Raw genomic sequence first — 16288 nt, forward strand, 5'->3', positions numbered from 1 at the left:
TGTAAGATGATTTTCTCCTCATATGAATAATGAAATCTGTCAGACTGTGAATTAATTTCATGTAGTAATGAAAACTGGCAGGCTGTGCAAAATTGGTTCAACAAAAGGTGAGTAAAGTAAGAAATGTAACATATGTTCCTTAAAGCCATTTTATGTCTTCACTCGTAAAGTTCATATTTTCCATATTTTATGGTAAGGAATGTATATACATCCTTTAATCCACAATGTAAATAAATTGTACACCTATGATAATGTCTTCATGTAAGTTTTTCAGTGATGCGTTGGAGAATACCTCTGCATTCAATGGCCATGATCAAATGCCAACTTAATATGAAGCTGATATATGATTTCGTATCATCCAAAATGTACAATTATAATTGACTGATTATCAAAAATACAAGTCACATACCGACCTTTCTGCTACACGTCTGTATTTTTAAACTGAATATCTATATCGATTTTTCAGAATAATTACTAGCTGATTTTATGGGAGTATATGGCATTTGCACCGACAAAATGGGCATCATTTAGTTATTGGCATGTAAGAAAATACATATCTTTATGTTTATTTTAGGTTTAATGCCGAATGGTTATAAAGATGATTAATCAGATTTGCAATCAATAAAACTATGTGACAGCATATCGGTTGCTTACTTTCATAATGGTTTGTCTTATAGGTTTCATTGGTCCGTCAAAAGATTTTTGAATTTTGAAAAATGTTTTAGAATGATTTAGGAAAAATTAAATAAGACAGAAAGAAACAATTATTATATAACATCTATGATATAATTTATGTAACATTGATTTAAATATAGTAATAAATTGATTCAGATAAGAAACATTGCCATACGTTTTCAACATACTTATTTGTGTATTTTTCCTTTTGTTAAAGTAACTTTACTTTGTCATACGTTTTCAATATGTCTTCATTGTAAAATGTATTTGTATTTGTGTGTATTTATGTGTATTTGTGTTTATTTGTGTGTTTTTATGTGTATTTGTGTGTATTTATGTGTATTTATGTGTACATGTATTTGTGAGTATTTATGTGTATTTGTTTGTATTTGTCGTTTTGAATGATACGTTATGTACTTAACATTTTCTTAATCATGATCTAACAACGTCCCTGTGTTGAGAGGCAAACGCCTTACTCGAATGACATCTACAAAATTTCCACTTGCCTATATTGGTTCATATCTCTCATTGGCAGTTTTGGATTCGACTATAATAGCAAAGCATGCACTTTATTTCTTTCTTGACTTGTCATGAACCTTAAGAAAGTGGATGCTGTTTAAAGTAATCGTTTATCACATTTTATTTGTTTTCCTAGACTGTCACCATGCTGATTTAAAAAGGATGTTCTCTTATTTTGTAGAAAATGCAAGCCATTTAGGGTAAGAAACAAAAACGCATCTTACATAAGCTTTGAAAAGTTTATTATCCTAAAGAAAGATGACAGATGTAAAAAAAATAATTGAACAAGTATGATTTCAAATGAATGAAAAATATGCTTTACAATAATTAACAAATTAAATAAATTATGAATAAAAAAGTTTAATAACGTAACATATACGAAACATAGATGGAATGTCAAACATACATCACAATGAATGTCACAGTTTCTGGTTGAATGTCAAAATAATCATAAATAAATATTTAGATGGAAATGCAATTATTGCCTTTGACGTAACATACAAATTGAATTTGCTATGAACAAATACAAAAATGAAGTCTAGAATAAACAATAGTATCATTATAAAACTAATGAAATTTCTTTTAAACAACATGCGGTAAAATTTCAACACCTCCCGTCCATTCTGTAGTTCTCCCGGCACATGTGAAGTATTATGCCAATTTAACTTAAACTTTGCGTTTTGTTGTTGCTTCCATTACAGTGATATTTCTCCGTGTAAAAAGGACAATAAAATAAAATAAAAAAGGATATTGCGTTGGTCACAAATCAGTACAAATATATTTCCATAGTAAAAATTATTTCAAATTTGCCCCTTTCTATCAATACACTTCACAATGCTTTCATTTTTACAGCACGTGAAAAGTTGTTAAGTCACAACCATCTAATTATTAATATATGTTCCTCAATGTCGTGTCAACTTTATACGACACACGAGTTCAATGAACTTTTTCTTATCAATTGATCGATCTTTGTCGCCCGCACATCCCATAACAGCTTTTTCAACTTCTTCGTCTTCAAATGCACGGCCACTTAAAGTTTTTAACTCTTTAAGAAAGTCAAAAAGACCGGCAATATCGGCTGTACCTTTACCGTCATCTAACTTTTCGAATCTGTCTAGATATTCGTTGGAACTGAAAATGAAAAAAACACCTTTGTCAAAGAAATTATAACTCAATAATGCCATCTTTATTTAGAAGTAGGTTATTCTTATTGAAGTTACAGGATGTGACAGAAAATACCTTATCTTATTTCGTATTGCTGTTGTATAGTGTTCAAAGTTACACAATATTGTATTTTAGTCAGCAAAGTAAATACAAATGTAATTAAACAAAAATAAACGGTACGTCAAAGTTTAAACATGCACGGTTCATAAGAAATCTTTTAAAATGTTAAATAAGTTTAAAATACTGACAACAAAAGTGCAACTGGCAATTCATTAAAAGAAGTAAAGATACACACCAACAACAGATTTTATAATAACACAATGCATTACAACGATTTTTTTATAAGTCATTCTTTAAACATTTTGCTATAAAAAATCCCATCCCTTGTATATTTGGTTTAGAACTAACCATACATTCTTAAATAACGCTTGTCTGACCAGTCAGTAACTAAAATTTATTTATTGTTCAACTATGGATGTACAAATAAAATTTGAAACAAGCTTTAATGACATTTTAGTAACAATGCAAGCAAATTAAACTAAGTTTAGCGAACATATTTTGTTATATCATTGTGACACTTGCAATTACAACCATTCTAAAATAACACGTAAATTGTGTTGTTTTTGTAAAATCTAGATATCTTTTTCATTTTACTTTAACGTCGAACGCTAATGGGAACGACTCTTGAGTTACACTATTGTCTAATGGACGTTGCGTGATTCGCTCGCGGCAAAGCACATTTCAAGAAAAATAGGGTCTATGTGACATTAAAGTTAGATATCGTGTTTCAATTAAATTATAGTTCCTCGACCAGAAAGGTTAGTTTGCCATTAGTAAGACATTTGACTGTGAGAATGGACTATTTTCACTCAAACATAGACATTTGACAAACGGCCATGTCACTATAAACATTGGTATTAAAATCCTTTGATAATGGTTGAACAATTTTACAAAATGCATGTTATTTGGTAAAATTAGTTTTTTTGTTCTTTACTTGATAAAGAGGTTTAAAGTGTTTTATTTTTGGTTATGGAATATTAACTATAAATAAACAACTTTATTGCATAACTTAACATCCCACATGTAACAGCCTTCTTAAAATTTAACAACAGGTGTTATAAATTTATTTACATAACTAATCAATTCACTAATAAAATCTGAAATTATCATATAGTTTAAAAACTTTTATACAACCTAATAACTTTCTAATAGAATTACAGAACTTTGCTTTTATATAACTTCAAAACGTACATACAAACTTCATACAACTTTCATATCTTACTTAAAAAAGAGTAAAGCAGAATCCCGACTGACGATACCGAAAAGTGCAAGTTACAGTTACCGTCACCACCCTAGCACCGGCTTACGCAGAATTCAAATAAATAAACTTACTTATATCCAAAGGTAGTATAAAATAGATAGAATTCCCAGGCACTAAGGATATCATTGCCGTCTTTATCGAACATTTCGAACATAAGTTTAGATCTATCTTGATCAAGCTGGAATTCCTTCTGAAACATCTGTAACGCAGTGTCTTTGTTCAGCCTTCGGACAAAGTTAACTGTGTATTTGTCGAACACCTTTTGTACTTCATCTCTGAAAAAAGCCAAAATCAAACATTAGTCCTTTACAAGCTGAATGACATTAATGGACTTGGACTATTTTCATTATAGATAAGTCAACTATGATTTTTTAGGAATATCAAGATGAAAATGTAAAGATGTTCAGTCGACAAAGAGCACAGATGTGAAGGCTGGCCTAGCTCTATACTTGTGCCAAGGGCTAGCTAAGGTTCCAGAAGGTTTAGGGTTAACTGCTGGTGAAAAAAGCTTATTTTGGGCTATTTATTCTGCTTAACAATAAGTCATTCAAATTGTTTCGTATTTAAATGATGAAGAATGCAAAGTACTAAAGTCCTCGGAAGTGGACATTTGATCTTTGTGCGCGAGAATCACAACATTTAAAAATTAAAGCAAACTAGATGGAAAAGCACTTCTTCATATCTCGATAATTAAAAAAAAAATGTTACGTCAGTAAAATGATTGCTTTATTGATTGAATGATTGCTTTATCGTTCCCATTTACAATATTTTAATTACATAGCGTGTGGCATCACGTGGACAAATCACTAGTCACATGATATTAACGTGCTGATAAACGTCACCAAACCCATAATACTGAGCGACGACAATCAAGAAAGCTTCAAGATCTAAACTATAACCCGTCCGTGATTGAACCCGTCACTTCCCGCATACCAAGGACTAAATTAATCTAGATGCGTGCAAACACTTATATATATATCTATTGTATTTCACTATGAAATTATGCCGGAAATCAACAACTGAAATGCACATTCACCAATTTTACATTAAAAGTTGCTAAAACGTGTAAAATGTAATAAAATTTTCTCTATGATCATGTTGCAATATTAATTTAAAATAATCAGTAACAGATGAACGCGCAACTTGTATGTCTTTATCAACACGCGATCATTGGAGCAGTTCGCGCGCATTTCAAAGCAGACGATAAATTTGAATTTAAATATGTCGTCAAAGGGTGATATAAATTTCCTTTTTATATCAATTGCCAGGATGTAAAAACGTAATTTATAGCCGTCATATGTCTTCATTTAAAATCAATTATTTCATGTATAAAACATTCACTTTGCCATGTATAGTGTGTTTCTATAAATAGAATCAAATTATAATATCTTTAATTAGAATATGAAGTTAAAATAGAAAGAACTTTGTTTTATTGCATCATTTTTGTTCTTCCATCGAAGTTGACAACCAATGCTAACTTAGGCCAATGTTATTCTTAATGACCTTGACATTTACTATTACGTTTAAAGTCTGGTTCTCAATAAAAGAACAATATGGCATGACAAAAGCATTAATCATAGATTGTTGGCAAAGGTTGTAAAGTTTGGTGACCAATTATAAATGAAACTTAGACAATGGTAATATATGATTAAGAGATAACTAAAAATAGTTTTAATAATTATAATGAATATAGTACTAGTACTTAAATTTACTGCCTATAATGAGGGACAATGTTGGATTATCTTCCCTTGATAAAAACCAAGGTTAACCAAAATGTAAGTAGGTCCAAATATTTGGAATCCTTTGGTTTTATCGTTGAGTTTTATGTAAGACAGGTTGATATGTTTTAATCAATTATTTCCACATGCATCAACAAATATGTAAACAATAAGTAAAAAATGTTTCATTTATGTCAACAGATTCTACATCTTATCGCAATATTTAATCTGAATATTACAAATGATAATAATTAGCCCTAATTAATTCAGTTTGCTACAAAGAAATAGGCGATAAAGTCCGAGTAATCCAATTGCTTAGGACCTATCTATTTATAGGGAGTACTCAGGGGAGGTTATTCACTAATGTCCCCCATTGACAAATTTAAGCATTGTTCTCACTATGTCAGAAAAAGTATAAGAAAGTATTACAAACTAAAATGTGACCGCTATATTATGCTGTAACACGCGAACCATTATTGTTAATGTTTTCATGATTATGCCACGATAAACTCTAATATCGTTTTGACATTTTAAACATGTTAAGTGTAATTCATATCGCCTTAAGCAGGAAATGGCTATAAAACAAATGTAAGATTTAATCATCTTCTCAGATAACACAGTTTTACTGTTTTGAAATATCGAAAACAATGTTTTAAGATGAGTACGATTGAAGTAACTTAGAGCAATTTATGACATTGTAATTTTGTTACGTTATAAGTTTTATTTTTGTTAGCGCGTAAAGGATTATTTCATATATAATTATTTTTAAAGAAAAACAATTCTTTCCGTTGTAAGATACATTGCGAATTGCCCTGCTCTAGTAAACATATAAAACCTAAGAGTTTGTTTCTTCATTATAAATCATTATATTTAAAATCAACGTTTAAGTTTATTTTACAGGGATGACTTTTCACTATTTGTATAGGGTCATTGACCCCGTGTACACGAATAAATCGCATTATAAAGAAGAAGAATGTCGTCCAGCATTTAATACAATGATGTATAAAAAACACATGTTTACTAATGAAGGTTTTGTTGTCCTTAAACAAATGGCGTAAGTTTCTTATTTATCACTGAGTTGGAATGGTGAAATTTGGTGAAGCAACATTTTTAACAATCACTAACTCTTCCATTGCACCATTAAGTAACTTCCCGACTCATAAGGTTATAAGGCGTGCATCGGATTCGGACAGATGTTGCTTAGAAGGAGGACCGGTGTTGGGGAGGGGGTATTTTGGTAGCTGATGAGATCGGCAATGCTACAAAAATGATGGAGATTTAATGCAAATTTTCTTATTTAAAAAGTAGACATTTTTCTGGTTTGTTTCGGTATTACTTATAAGTCTGACCATTAAAGATAATTATTGAAACATGAGATGTTTATTAAGTGTATTTGCAAAATCAGTCATTTATCGCTCATAACGCGTAAGTTATTACTTGAATTTTAAATCGTTTTACTTTTCCTACATTTCTCATTCATCAGAAGGCATGCAGCTTTAAAGTGATGTTATATTGTAGAAAAGTCACTGAACTCGAAATGTGATTTAAATATCAAAATTGTTTGAGTAATACGTTCAGTGTATATAATGATATATCCATATATGGTAGTGGTTAAACCATAAATAAACAACGCGTGGAATGACAGGTGGGAGTTTATCAGTTAGTATTTGATATAATAGCTAATAATGATATTCCATTTTTTGAAATACGAAACGATAAATAATTTCATGAGGTATTTATTAGAATTCACAGTGATACCTACAGTAACTGGTATCATTTTTGCGTTGGCGTGTGGGCAAATTTATAACCTAAGTTGCTAACAAAAGAACTGTTTGTAACGCGGGTTTTATTACATACATTAATAACATACATTTTGTAACAGTATTAAAGTAATATACAAAAGGGAAATAATATTTGTGTCTATGTGCTTAAACAGTGTTACCATTCTCCGCATGAAACTGTCAATTATTCCCGATACTTCACTTGTAATAGCGGTGGAGAACAAATGACAAAAATAAATCATTCTTAACAAAATCATATGTACTGAAGAACCCCAAAAACTATGTTGGTAGGTAAAACGTTTTCCAATTTCACTATAGAACTTATTGAGCATGCATTTAATCTAGTAGATCGGAGAATACAATCTAAAAATCTCAAATATTATTCGACGAAAAATCTGCCCTTTGTCTTATGTTTTATTGTTAATGTTGATACAATTTTCTACTTCCCACATATGTTGCAATCATAGCTATGAAACTTGAACTCTAAAAAGCATTTCACAAGTCGTGCCTTAGCTATTCATGAATCGTATGTTGCATTTTAGTTTATTTATTTCTCTTTCACATCTGTGACATGATGAAATAACTATTAGCAATGTTTGTGTTTGTATAGAAGTATAATTACGATAAAGATTAATCATTTATAAACGTATATATGTCGGTATGATATTTCTATGTTTGATGTATTTTTTCTGTAATACCGTCGATTTTTAGCGGATATCCATACTTTATATGTATATTTCTCTATTCATAGAAATTAAAATATTTGTTTTTTCACAGTCTGGACGATCATATTTGATATTGTATTGTTTAAAAATGAATTTGATTCGGCTTAATATTTAATTAGAAAATTGACCATGCTAAAGAAGCTTTCTGTGATTGAGCCTATTCTTTGTAGGCCCCTTAGCACCGGCTTAAGCAAAACTCAGCAGCAATTAACATTAACATAGTGTAACATTACGGACGAATAAAGTAAAGACTTTAGATATACTTAGTTCCCCTGTGTTTACCTATAACACATGGCCAATCAACGTTATGAAAATTTTATGAATATATATTGCATACTGTTTGAATCAGTAATTTAATGATTAGTTACTGAAGCTGTTCATTTGGTGCCTGCTGATTTAATCACATCAATTTTCTGAATCAATAGATGAAAAACGAGACGGACGAGACGAATTTTGTCACTTTTGTAACACAAATTACTAGTATTAGTTATCAAATTTATCATATTGATATATCAAGAAATTATGTTATTAAAAAAGAATCGCACGAATCAATTAAGATATACTGATACTTTATCATGTTACCGCTTCAATGATATCATAACAAAACAACAATTATGTCTTAAACTGACATCCTGTCTTTTTTACCTATTTACCGCTATTTTACCAACGTGAAAACCCAAAACCATCGTAACAATGCGCGACGAACATGTTCAAGTCACATCCGCAAAAGTCACAAATTTTTGGCTTTACGGCGCACCAACACAATAACGGTCATATGGCGCTAAAACAGGAAAGATGATTTTGACTAACCGCCCCATCTGCTTGAGCTAAGAGATGAGTAGACTCCAATAATTCAAACCCGTTTAGTGGCCTCTTGTGCAATTCTTAAACATGCCTACGAGTTATAAAATGTAATACAATGTAATATGCCAATACAGATCGGTGCCATATAGGATCAAGTAAGATATAATTTAGAATGTTTTAGAAAAGGCGATCAAATGGAAAGAAAAGAAAAAAAAAGCAAATAAGTTAAATATTTGTCATGAAATCATAATGGTGGTTAAAATAAACTATGTGACAAAAGGTCATTGGAAGGTGAGAAAAGTACAGAATGTTAAATATGTTGCTTAAAGCAAGATTATGTCCTCATTTACATGTTTTGTGCATATTAAACATATATATTTGCTTTGAGTCATGGTGCGAAGATAAAAACAGTAAAATATTTGTACTAATGTGAATGGCGACCAAATTAAGTCGTTATATAATTTCAGATAGTGTCAGTTGATTAACCTATGTTATCTTCCTGATATGTTTGTTGATATTTTGACCTGATTGCATAATGTTTTAGTAATTTTGTTTGTGATTTTCTGTTGGATAATTAAGTGATTTCATAATATAATGCAGATAAGGGAACAAGCATGTTTGTGTCATTGCAAGGCCAGTAGATTAACCCACCAGCGGTTTAGGAGATCAATAAATGTGAACATGTACGTGGCTGAAAAGTGACTTCAAAAGAGCACCTTACCACGTAAAACAGATACACTAACGTTAAAATTTCACGTTGAATTGTCCCTTGAAGCGATTTGACAAGGAACAGAACAAAAATGATGTAATTTATAATAAGATATTATCATGTACTTGACGATGTGTCAAATGATCGTTTGATATACATGTATAATTTATATTTAGTATAATGCAAATGGCTGAATGCATTACTTTAGTAATAGCAATGCCTTCAAAGTATTTAAAATACTTTTAAGTGAAAGAAATATTCTCTAAGTTTATAAAATAACATATTTCATTCAAAAATGAATCAATGGCAAAGAATGTTGCCTTATTGATGATAACACTAATAAAATAAACTGCAATAAAGCGGATGATATGAATTTAATTATAGTCCAAAGTATTTTTGGTAAATGTTCATGATTTTAGTAATGGTGATACAGTTTTAGTTGCGGTTACATATTTAAGTAATTGTAATATTTGTCATAAATAAAAATAAATATAATTCCTAGTAATAGTTATGCACATTTGATAATAGTGATGCATACGTGGAAATAGTAATGTCCAATTGGAGATAGTATTACAGACTTGGTAATAGTAATACATATTTCATAATAGTAATACTAGTATACATTTTTATTTCACATACGTACTATTACGGTATTCATTTTATGCAAATTTAGTGCAAGCAAAAGGCATTCTTGCAAAACTACAACTTTAAATCAAACAATTGTTTAGAAATTGTACAACACCATTGAAACTAACAATTGTTAAATTGTTACTATATAAAACAAACCAAATTAAATTCATATACTTTCATCATTTGCTTCGTAACTTGATCCAAACTAAATTATTATTACAATTAAATGTGTGCTAGGATTTCTTAGATCTTTTACCACAAATAGCTTTCGTTGCAAACCAACGTTTACACAGAAAAAAAACTCTTCAGTACGTAAGTTTCATAAAACCCGAAATTTCAATTTAAATTCATTTAATTTATCACAAAATTGCAACAAATCTTATGTCAATTACACATAATTATTGGTGCGTTCATTAAACATTTGAGGAAAATGAAATATCTAGAGTGTTTGGTAAATACGTAAATCGTGTGTGCTTTTTGTATTATACCCATATAAGGCAAACCTTCTTAAATACAAAATAAACATTTTCATTTCGTAAATCGTGCGGAAGAACACATGGGCGTTTTATGTAAACCATAAACCTTCTATCAACATATGACTGAATCAATACTTAAACCGCTTTCACTTTCAATACAAATACTCCTTTAAGAAAATAAAATGTCCCCGATGTTTTCACGTTTTTTTACCTGTCAGGCATTGATACGTCATGCATATTTTATGTTATAAAAATACAAAAATACCGTTTTTACTATTTATCCATAGACGTACATTAAAACAAAGATGAGTCAGTATTTGCGTTACGTAGAAATTAAGAAAATAATTATGGTTAATATTATTAAACTTTATTTGTTGGTTTAATAGTATACATCTAATATACATTACGATAATGCGACTGCCCTAGGCTTTAGACAACTTTATGTCTATACGTTTTTTTTAAAATTCATACACGTATGTGCTTAACAGCACATCATGTCATCTTAATGTTTCAAAATGTACAACTGTAAGTCGAGATCAATTTTTTTTTCTCTAAAATGTAATATATAATTGTATGTAAAATATGAGCAAAATAATCCGGACCGGCCTAAAACAAAGATTTCATGATCCTGCCTAAAAAACTATTTTTATTGCAATGTCTTACACAATCTCAGTCTATATGCCCCTTCACATCCCATATTTGCTTAGATGGACATTTGGTTACAAAAGAAAGAAACAGACTAAATACCAGAAAGAACTTGCTGTCATGTAAACCATCTTGCATATCACTGCACACAAAAACATCATCATGCAGAAAATGAATATAGAATAGTGCTAGTTTTGTCTTCTTAAAGTCAAAATTGAAAACTTTTAGATAGAGAATAACGGAATCCTTAAAGGAAGCCAAAACGGCAAAGCTGAAAATGTTTGTTTGAGGCTCGGTTTAATTGAGTCTGTTAAATGAATGGTGGCGGTAATTGCAAAAACCTGTCGTCACCCACTAGCACCGGTTTAATTGTAAAATGGCAAAATTTTGCGCTTAGAAACATCCGCAGATGTTTAAGATATAGAACACGTCCAAATTGAAAATGTTGCAGGGTCGGTTTAATTTAGCATGTTCATGGACGGTACTGGAACGTTCAAGTTACCGTCCGCGCCCCCTAGCACCGGCTTGAGCAGAATTCAACATTTAAACACGAAAAGGTGTAATTTTGTCTTTAGAAACATCCGCAGATGTGATCATACAGCGGTTATCATGGAACCTTAAATGTGACTCAGAAGTGCCATTCCATGAAAAGCGGCGTATGGTCCCCAAGTAAAAGAATGCGTGTGCACTAAACGTAAAAACAATGGGCAGAACTAAATAAAATGGAATTTAGAAAGAGAATCTGAGGTTATGCTTTTAAGATCACCAAACTCAGCAAAATAGAACATATTTCAGGCACAGTTTTATTGCGGCTGTGTTAAATATAATTATGCTACCCCTTGCACCGGCTATTAAACAGTTAAAATAAAAAAATAAAGAAATAGCAATTTTAAATATGAATAATATAGGCCAACTACCTAAAGCCTAGAAGTGTCGACTTTGACATAGATTTATACATGTATGTCAAAAAGATATATTGGACGATTCAACTTCAGCGTATACTTCTAATATTGTAAAGACATTAACACCGTGACCGTTCACCAAGTTACAGATGTGTTCACTAGTGATCTATTTTCTCACTTTTGTCTTTTTATAATTGGCTTTTTAACATCATATACTTCTTTTTATACACAAACGTTTGTATCTATGTCCGTTGTGTCAGTGGAAGTCAGTATTAGACACAAATATCTTGTTTTACCTATTTAGAGACATGCGAAGTCAAACAATTTTGACACTTATAGTTATGCACGAACATGTATGTCGTTAATTTTTGTTTCTTTTTGACAGCTGTGGCGTATTAAATATATAAAATGACGTTAATTTATGATAATCATCGATCTAGTGGGGGCATTTTTAACATTCCTCAACATGTTTCATCAAATAAATTCTCTGTTTGCAATAATACATTTTATTCTCTTTTTACAATATAAGAACAAAAGTTAACAAGGGAAATCACCGTGCATGGAACGTAGCCTTAACTGTATTTAGTTACAAAGAACCACCGAAACGTCACCCAGTTGAGCACCGCGCGGGAACAGTAAAAAACTGGATGTGGAACAAGAAGCATTTATGGTACTGAAGAGATTGGATCCATTAAAGATGTTACTAATTATTTTAAGCTAATGAAATATTTAATTTCAGCTATAATTTGCTGGATTAATGTTCAGCCGTGTACCATTATAAAAATGGTACATATAGTATCTCAGTATGGCTATCAAAATCAAAAGAATTGTTCTAACACTGGCCAATCTGGTGTCAATAATGCGACTAGACGAGGTACCACCTCAATATATATTTTTCGTCTAATCAATAAAAAGTAGACAAGTTGACACTGTGGTCCACAAAAAGAAATATTGTTGATATAGGAATAAAATTAAAACTCAAACCAACACTCATGTGCAAAGGGAATAGTAGTTCTTGAAAATATTCTAAGCAACGCTAGAGTTTACTGGTCCTAATAATCATAAATACTATTTCTCAACATCAACTTGTGCTTGTAAGTTAGTAATTTATTCGCCAAAAGAAGAAACGAAATCGCGGAAAAAGTCAAACACCTTGATGTTAGATTGATTTATTGAGTAGGTAGTATAATATCAAACCACCAGTATCCAATATCCGTGCTTAAAATCAATTGAGTCTGATTAAGTATAACAGCATGACGGGCAGACCGAACGCTTTAATCCGACTACTTTTACAGTACATTCACATATAAAACATTTAATCATTGTATATTTAAGCTTAAGGAGCGTTTAAGCGCACACTAGGGTTACAAGGTCCATTTTGCCATGTTAGCTGTTGAAGTTTTACGATGATATAAATATATGTTTCAACAGGAAACATATATAATTTTAAATAAACTATGCGAATAAAAAACGAGTTCAATAACAGGTGATACGCTGTCATGTATATACAAAAATGTACTTATTGCTGTTAGCCAAATGATGTCATGTTTTTCTTTATCATTTTGTTTAGAATGCAAACAATGTTTTAGTATAGAATTAATTAGTACTGCCCTAGATAGCCGCATACCAAATTTAATTTATATCAATGACGCATTAATTAAGTTGTTTTATAAACATTGGCTATTCATAGATAAACGGACTGATAAACTGTGTGTTAAATACTCCCTGAACAAGATTAAAACTTTGGGTCGTTAAGTGAATGATATGTTTATCTATGTACAGAAGCAGTTTAACCCTTTTAATCTGGACAAAACCATTTAAAATCTTTATTTCATAATATGTACTGACCGAATAGCAAAAAAGTGCAGACCATGATCAGACGGCGGTCATTGTGTACTGACTACTTTTGATCTGCACTTTGTGGTTTAATATAGTTCACACACTTGTAATCCCACGGGCCACCTACCCTTAAGAAACAACTGGATATCTAATGAAATAACACATACTTTTAAAGATTTGCAATCAACGTACTTATTTGTGTATATTACATTCTTATTTCTTAATAACATAACCTTTTGATAATGTGAAATCAAAGAATTTGCTTCAAACAATAATAACAACAACTAAAAACTTTCGTTGACGAAACGTAATAAACCAGTTTGCTTAAATAACACATAAAAATGTTTCAATTCAACACCTTAAATTTGGAGCTGAAATTAAGTAATTAAGATTATAAAGAATGCAAACTATTTTAACAAATATCAACATGTACATTTAAGTATAGTATAATGTAAATGTAAATAAAGGCTACCACATGTTTCACTGATATACCATTGTAAAAGTGTTTATATATGATATTTAAATAAATACTTACGGAACTTTACGTGCCATTTTAGCTTATAATCTTCAACTAAATAAATAAAAATTTAAATCCTTTTTTTAATTCTCGTTCAATAAATCACTTTCCCGCGTTTTTTTATTATTACAACTTTCGCCTTTTTATTTTAATTTTTCTTATTTAATCTTCCAGAAACACAACTATCACGACAGACTGTCACAGTCGTAAATGATTAATAAAATAATTTAGATCTAGCCAAGTTTAAATGAGAGTGTAATATAACTTAATCAAGATAACTTATGCCATTTATACCATGCTTTCGAAAAAAGAGTCGTTTATTTAAATACCACAACAGATAACCATCTTATCCGAATGAATAAAGTAAAAAATGCGGTAGGATGGCGAAAGTTTCAGGTGTCACGCTTGAAATATTTGTGACAACCACTAGTAACATGTGTTACGATAAAGACTGCACTGACATTTCAAGGTTTATATTTTCTATATATGGTCTGATACAGAGGCTAACAGTGGTCGATATATAGTTTATTGCATTGCGGTGCCGGGGAGGAGGTGGGTGAGTGGTATGGAACACGTACGGTAGCTTGCATTTACTAACAACAACAACAACAACAACAACATATTTTTTTTTCACTCAAACATGCATACAACATGTAATATGAGGATCAATGTCAAACTACTGTCCACGAACAATTTTTTATCAACCGAGTCTGCAATATTATCTTATTTGGCATTACGTTTCCATTTTTGACTATTTTAAGATTGTAAAAGGGTCGAAAAACCATTTGTATTTGAATGAAAATTATCTAATGCAAGACCAATTCGAGTCTGCAGCATTTTCAATTTTACTGCCTTTGACTACATTCACGTGGCTCTTAAGTCAATGTTTATTATTAACAGAAAATTCAAATTTTACAGTACCTAATATTTTGTCTTTGCAATGCTTTCATGTATCTAATAAAATGTATTTAATCTGTTTTCTTCTGCTGAGTTAGTTTTTGATTTTGAAGAAGTTGCCCTTTTTTGAACATATTTGTATTTCACTAGGTGAAAATTACTACTAACAAATGCAGATTTGAGCCGCGTCACGACAAAACCAACATAGTGCGTTTGCGACCAGCATGGATCCAGACCAGCCTGCGCATCCGCGCAGTCTGATCAGGATCCATGCTGTTCGCTATCAGTTTCTTTACTTGTAATAGGGTTGGAAAGCGAACAGCATGGATCCTGATCAGACTGCGCGCAAGCTGGTCTGGATCCATGCTGGTCGCAAACGCATTACGTTGGTTTTGTCGTGACGCGGCTCATTTCTTTTTTCTTCTTCTGTCGTTATCGTTTTCTCATACAAAAAAAAATAAAACTCCCAGTTTGATTATTTTTTATACCTAATTATTCTGTTTCTAGCTGCTATTTATCTTTTCCTATCTTTGCCTGATGTTTGCTTTTGAGCAATTATTATCATGTTGCTATGCTTTACTGTTTTGAGTAAATAAGTTTTTTCCCGTTTCTTATTACTTTAGAATTTGATTTACGAAATTTAGGCCTTAAAATTAAAGGCCCATACTAACAAGAATGTTAATTTTTTCACGAAGGACAGAATTGAAACGCGGACTATGATTAAGTTTTTTAACAATGTAAACATACACGGTTTTTGTGTCAATAATGCTTATTTGCACATTTTTTTATTATTTCATTTTCTTATAACTAGGAGTCAAACCATTATATATTTTAGATCTTTTTAAAAAAGTATAAAATATTATTTCAGTGCTATCTCCTTCCTTTCTACCCCATTGAACGGTACTTTGTAATATACGGAATTCGTATTAACAGAATATTGCTTTTAACCCAGCTTGATGTTGTTAT

At 30.9% G+C, this 16288-nt stretch overlaps 1 protein-coding gene across 1 annotated transcript; it reads right to left on the reverse strand.

Annotated features, from left to right (window-relative positions):
* Positions 1 to 1419: 1419 nt before the first annotated feature.
* On the reverse strand, positions 1420 to 14880 carry LOC132716878 (uncharacterized). The gene is made up of 3 exons (XM_060700211.1): positions 14444 to 14880; positions 3751 to 3954; positions 1420 to 2325 (listed from the first exon to the last, which is right to left on the reverse strand). Exons 1-3 carry the CDS (start codon positions 14458 to 14460, stop codon positions 2097 to 2099), a joined length of 450 nt encoding a protein of 149 aa, XP_060556194.1. The 5' UTR covers positions 14461 to 14880; the 3' UTR covers positions 1420 to 2096.
* Between the last annotated feature and the right edge of the window lie 1408 nt (positions 14881 to 16288).

Source organism: Ruditapes philippinarum, unplaced genomic scaffold (genome assembly GCF_026571515.1).
Source record: "Ruditapes philippinarum isolate M1 unplaced genomic scaffold, ASM2657151v2 ctg9166_1_1_1_1, whole genome shotgun sequence".
Classification (NCBI taxonomy): domain Eukaryota; kingdom Metazoa; phylum Mollusca; class Bivalvia; order Venerida; family Veneridae; genus Ruditapes; species Ruditapes philippinarum.

Bases quoted from the DNA above. Each gene is read 5' to 3' on its own strand.
- LOC132716878 (XM_060700211.1), bottom strand. The intron at 2,326-3,750 runs GTAAGTTTATTT...TTTCATTTTCAG, and splicing joins TATACTACCTTTGGATATAA to TTCCAACGAATATCTAGACA.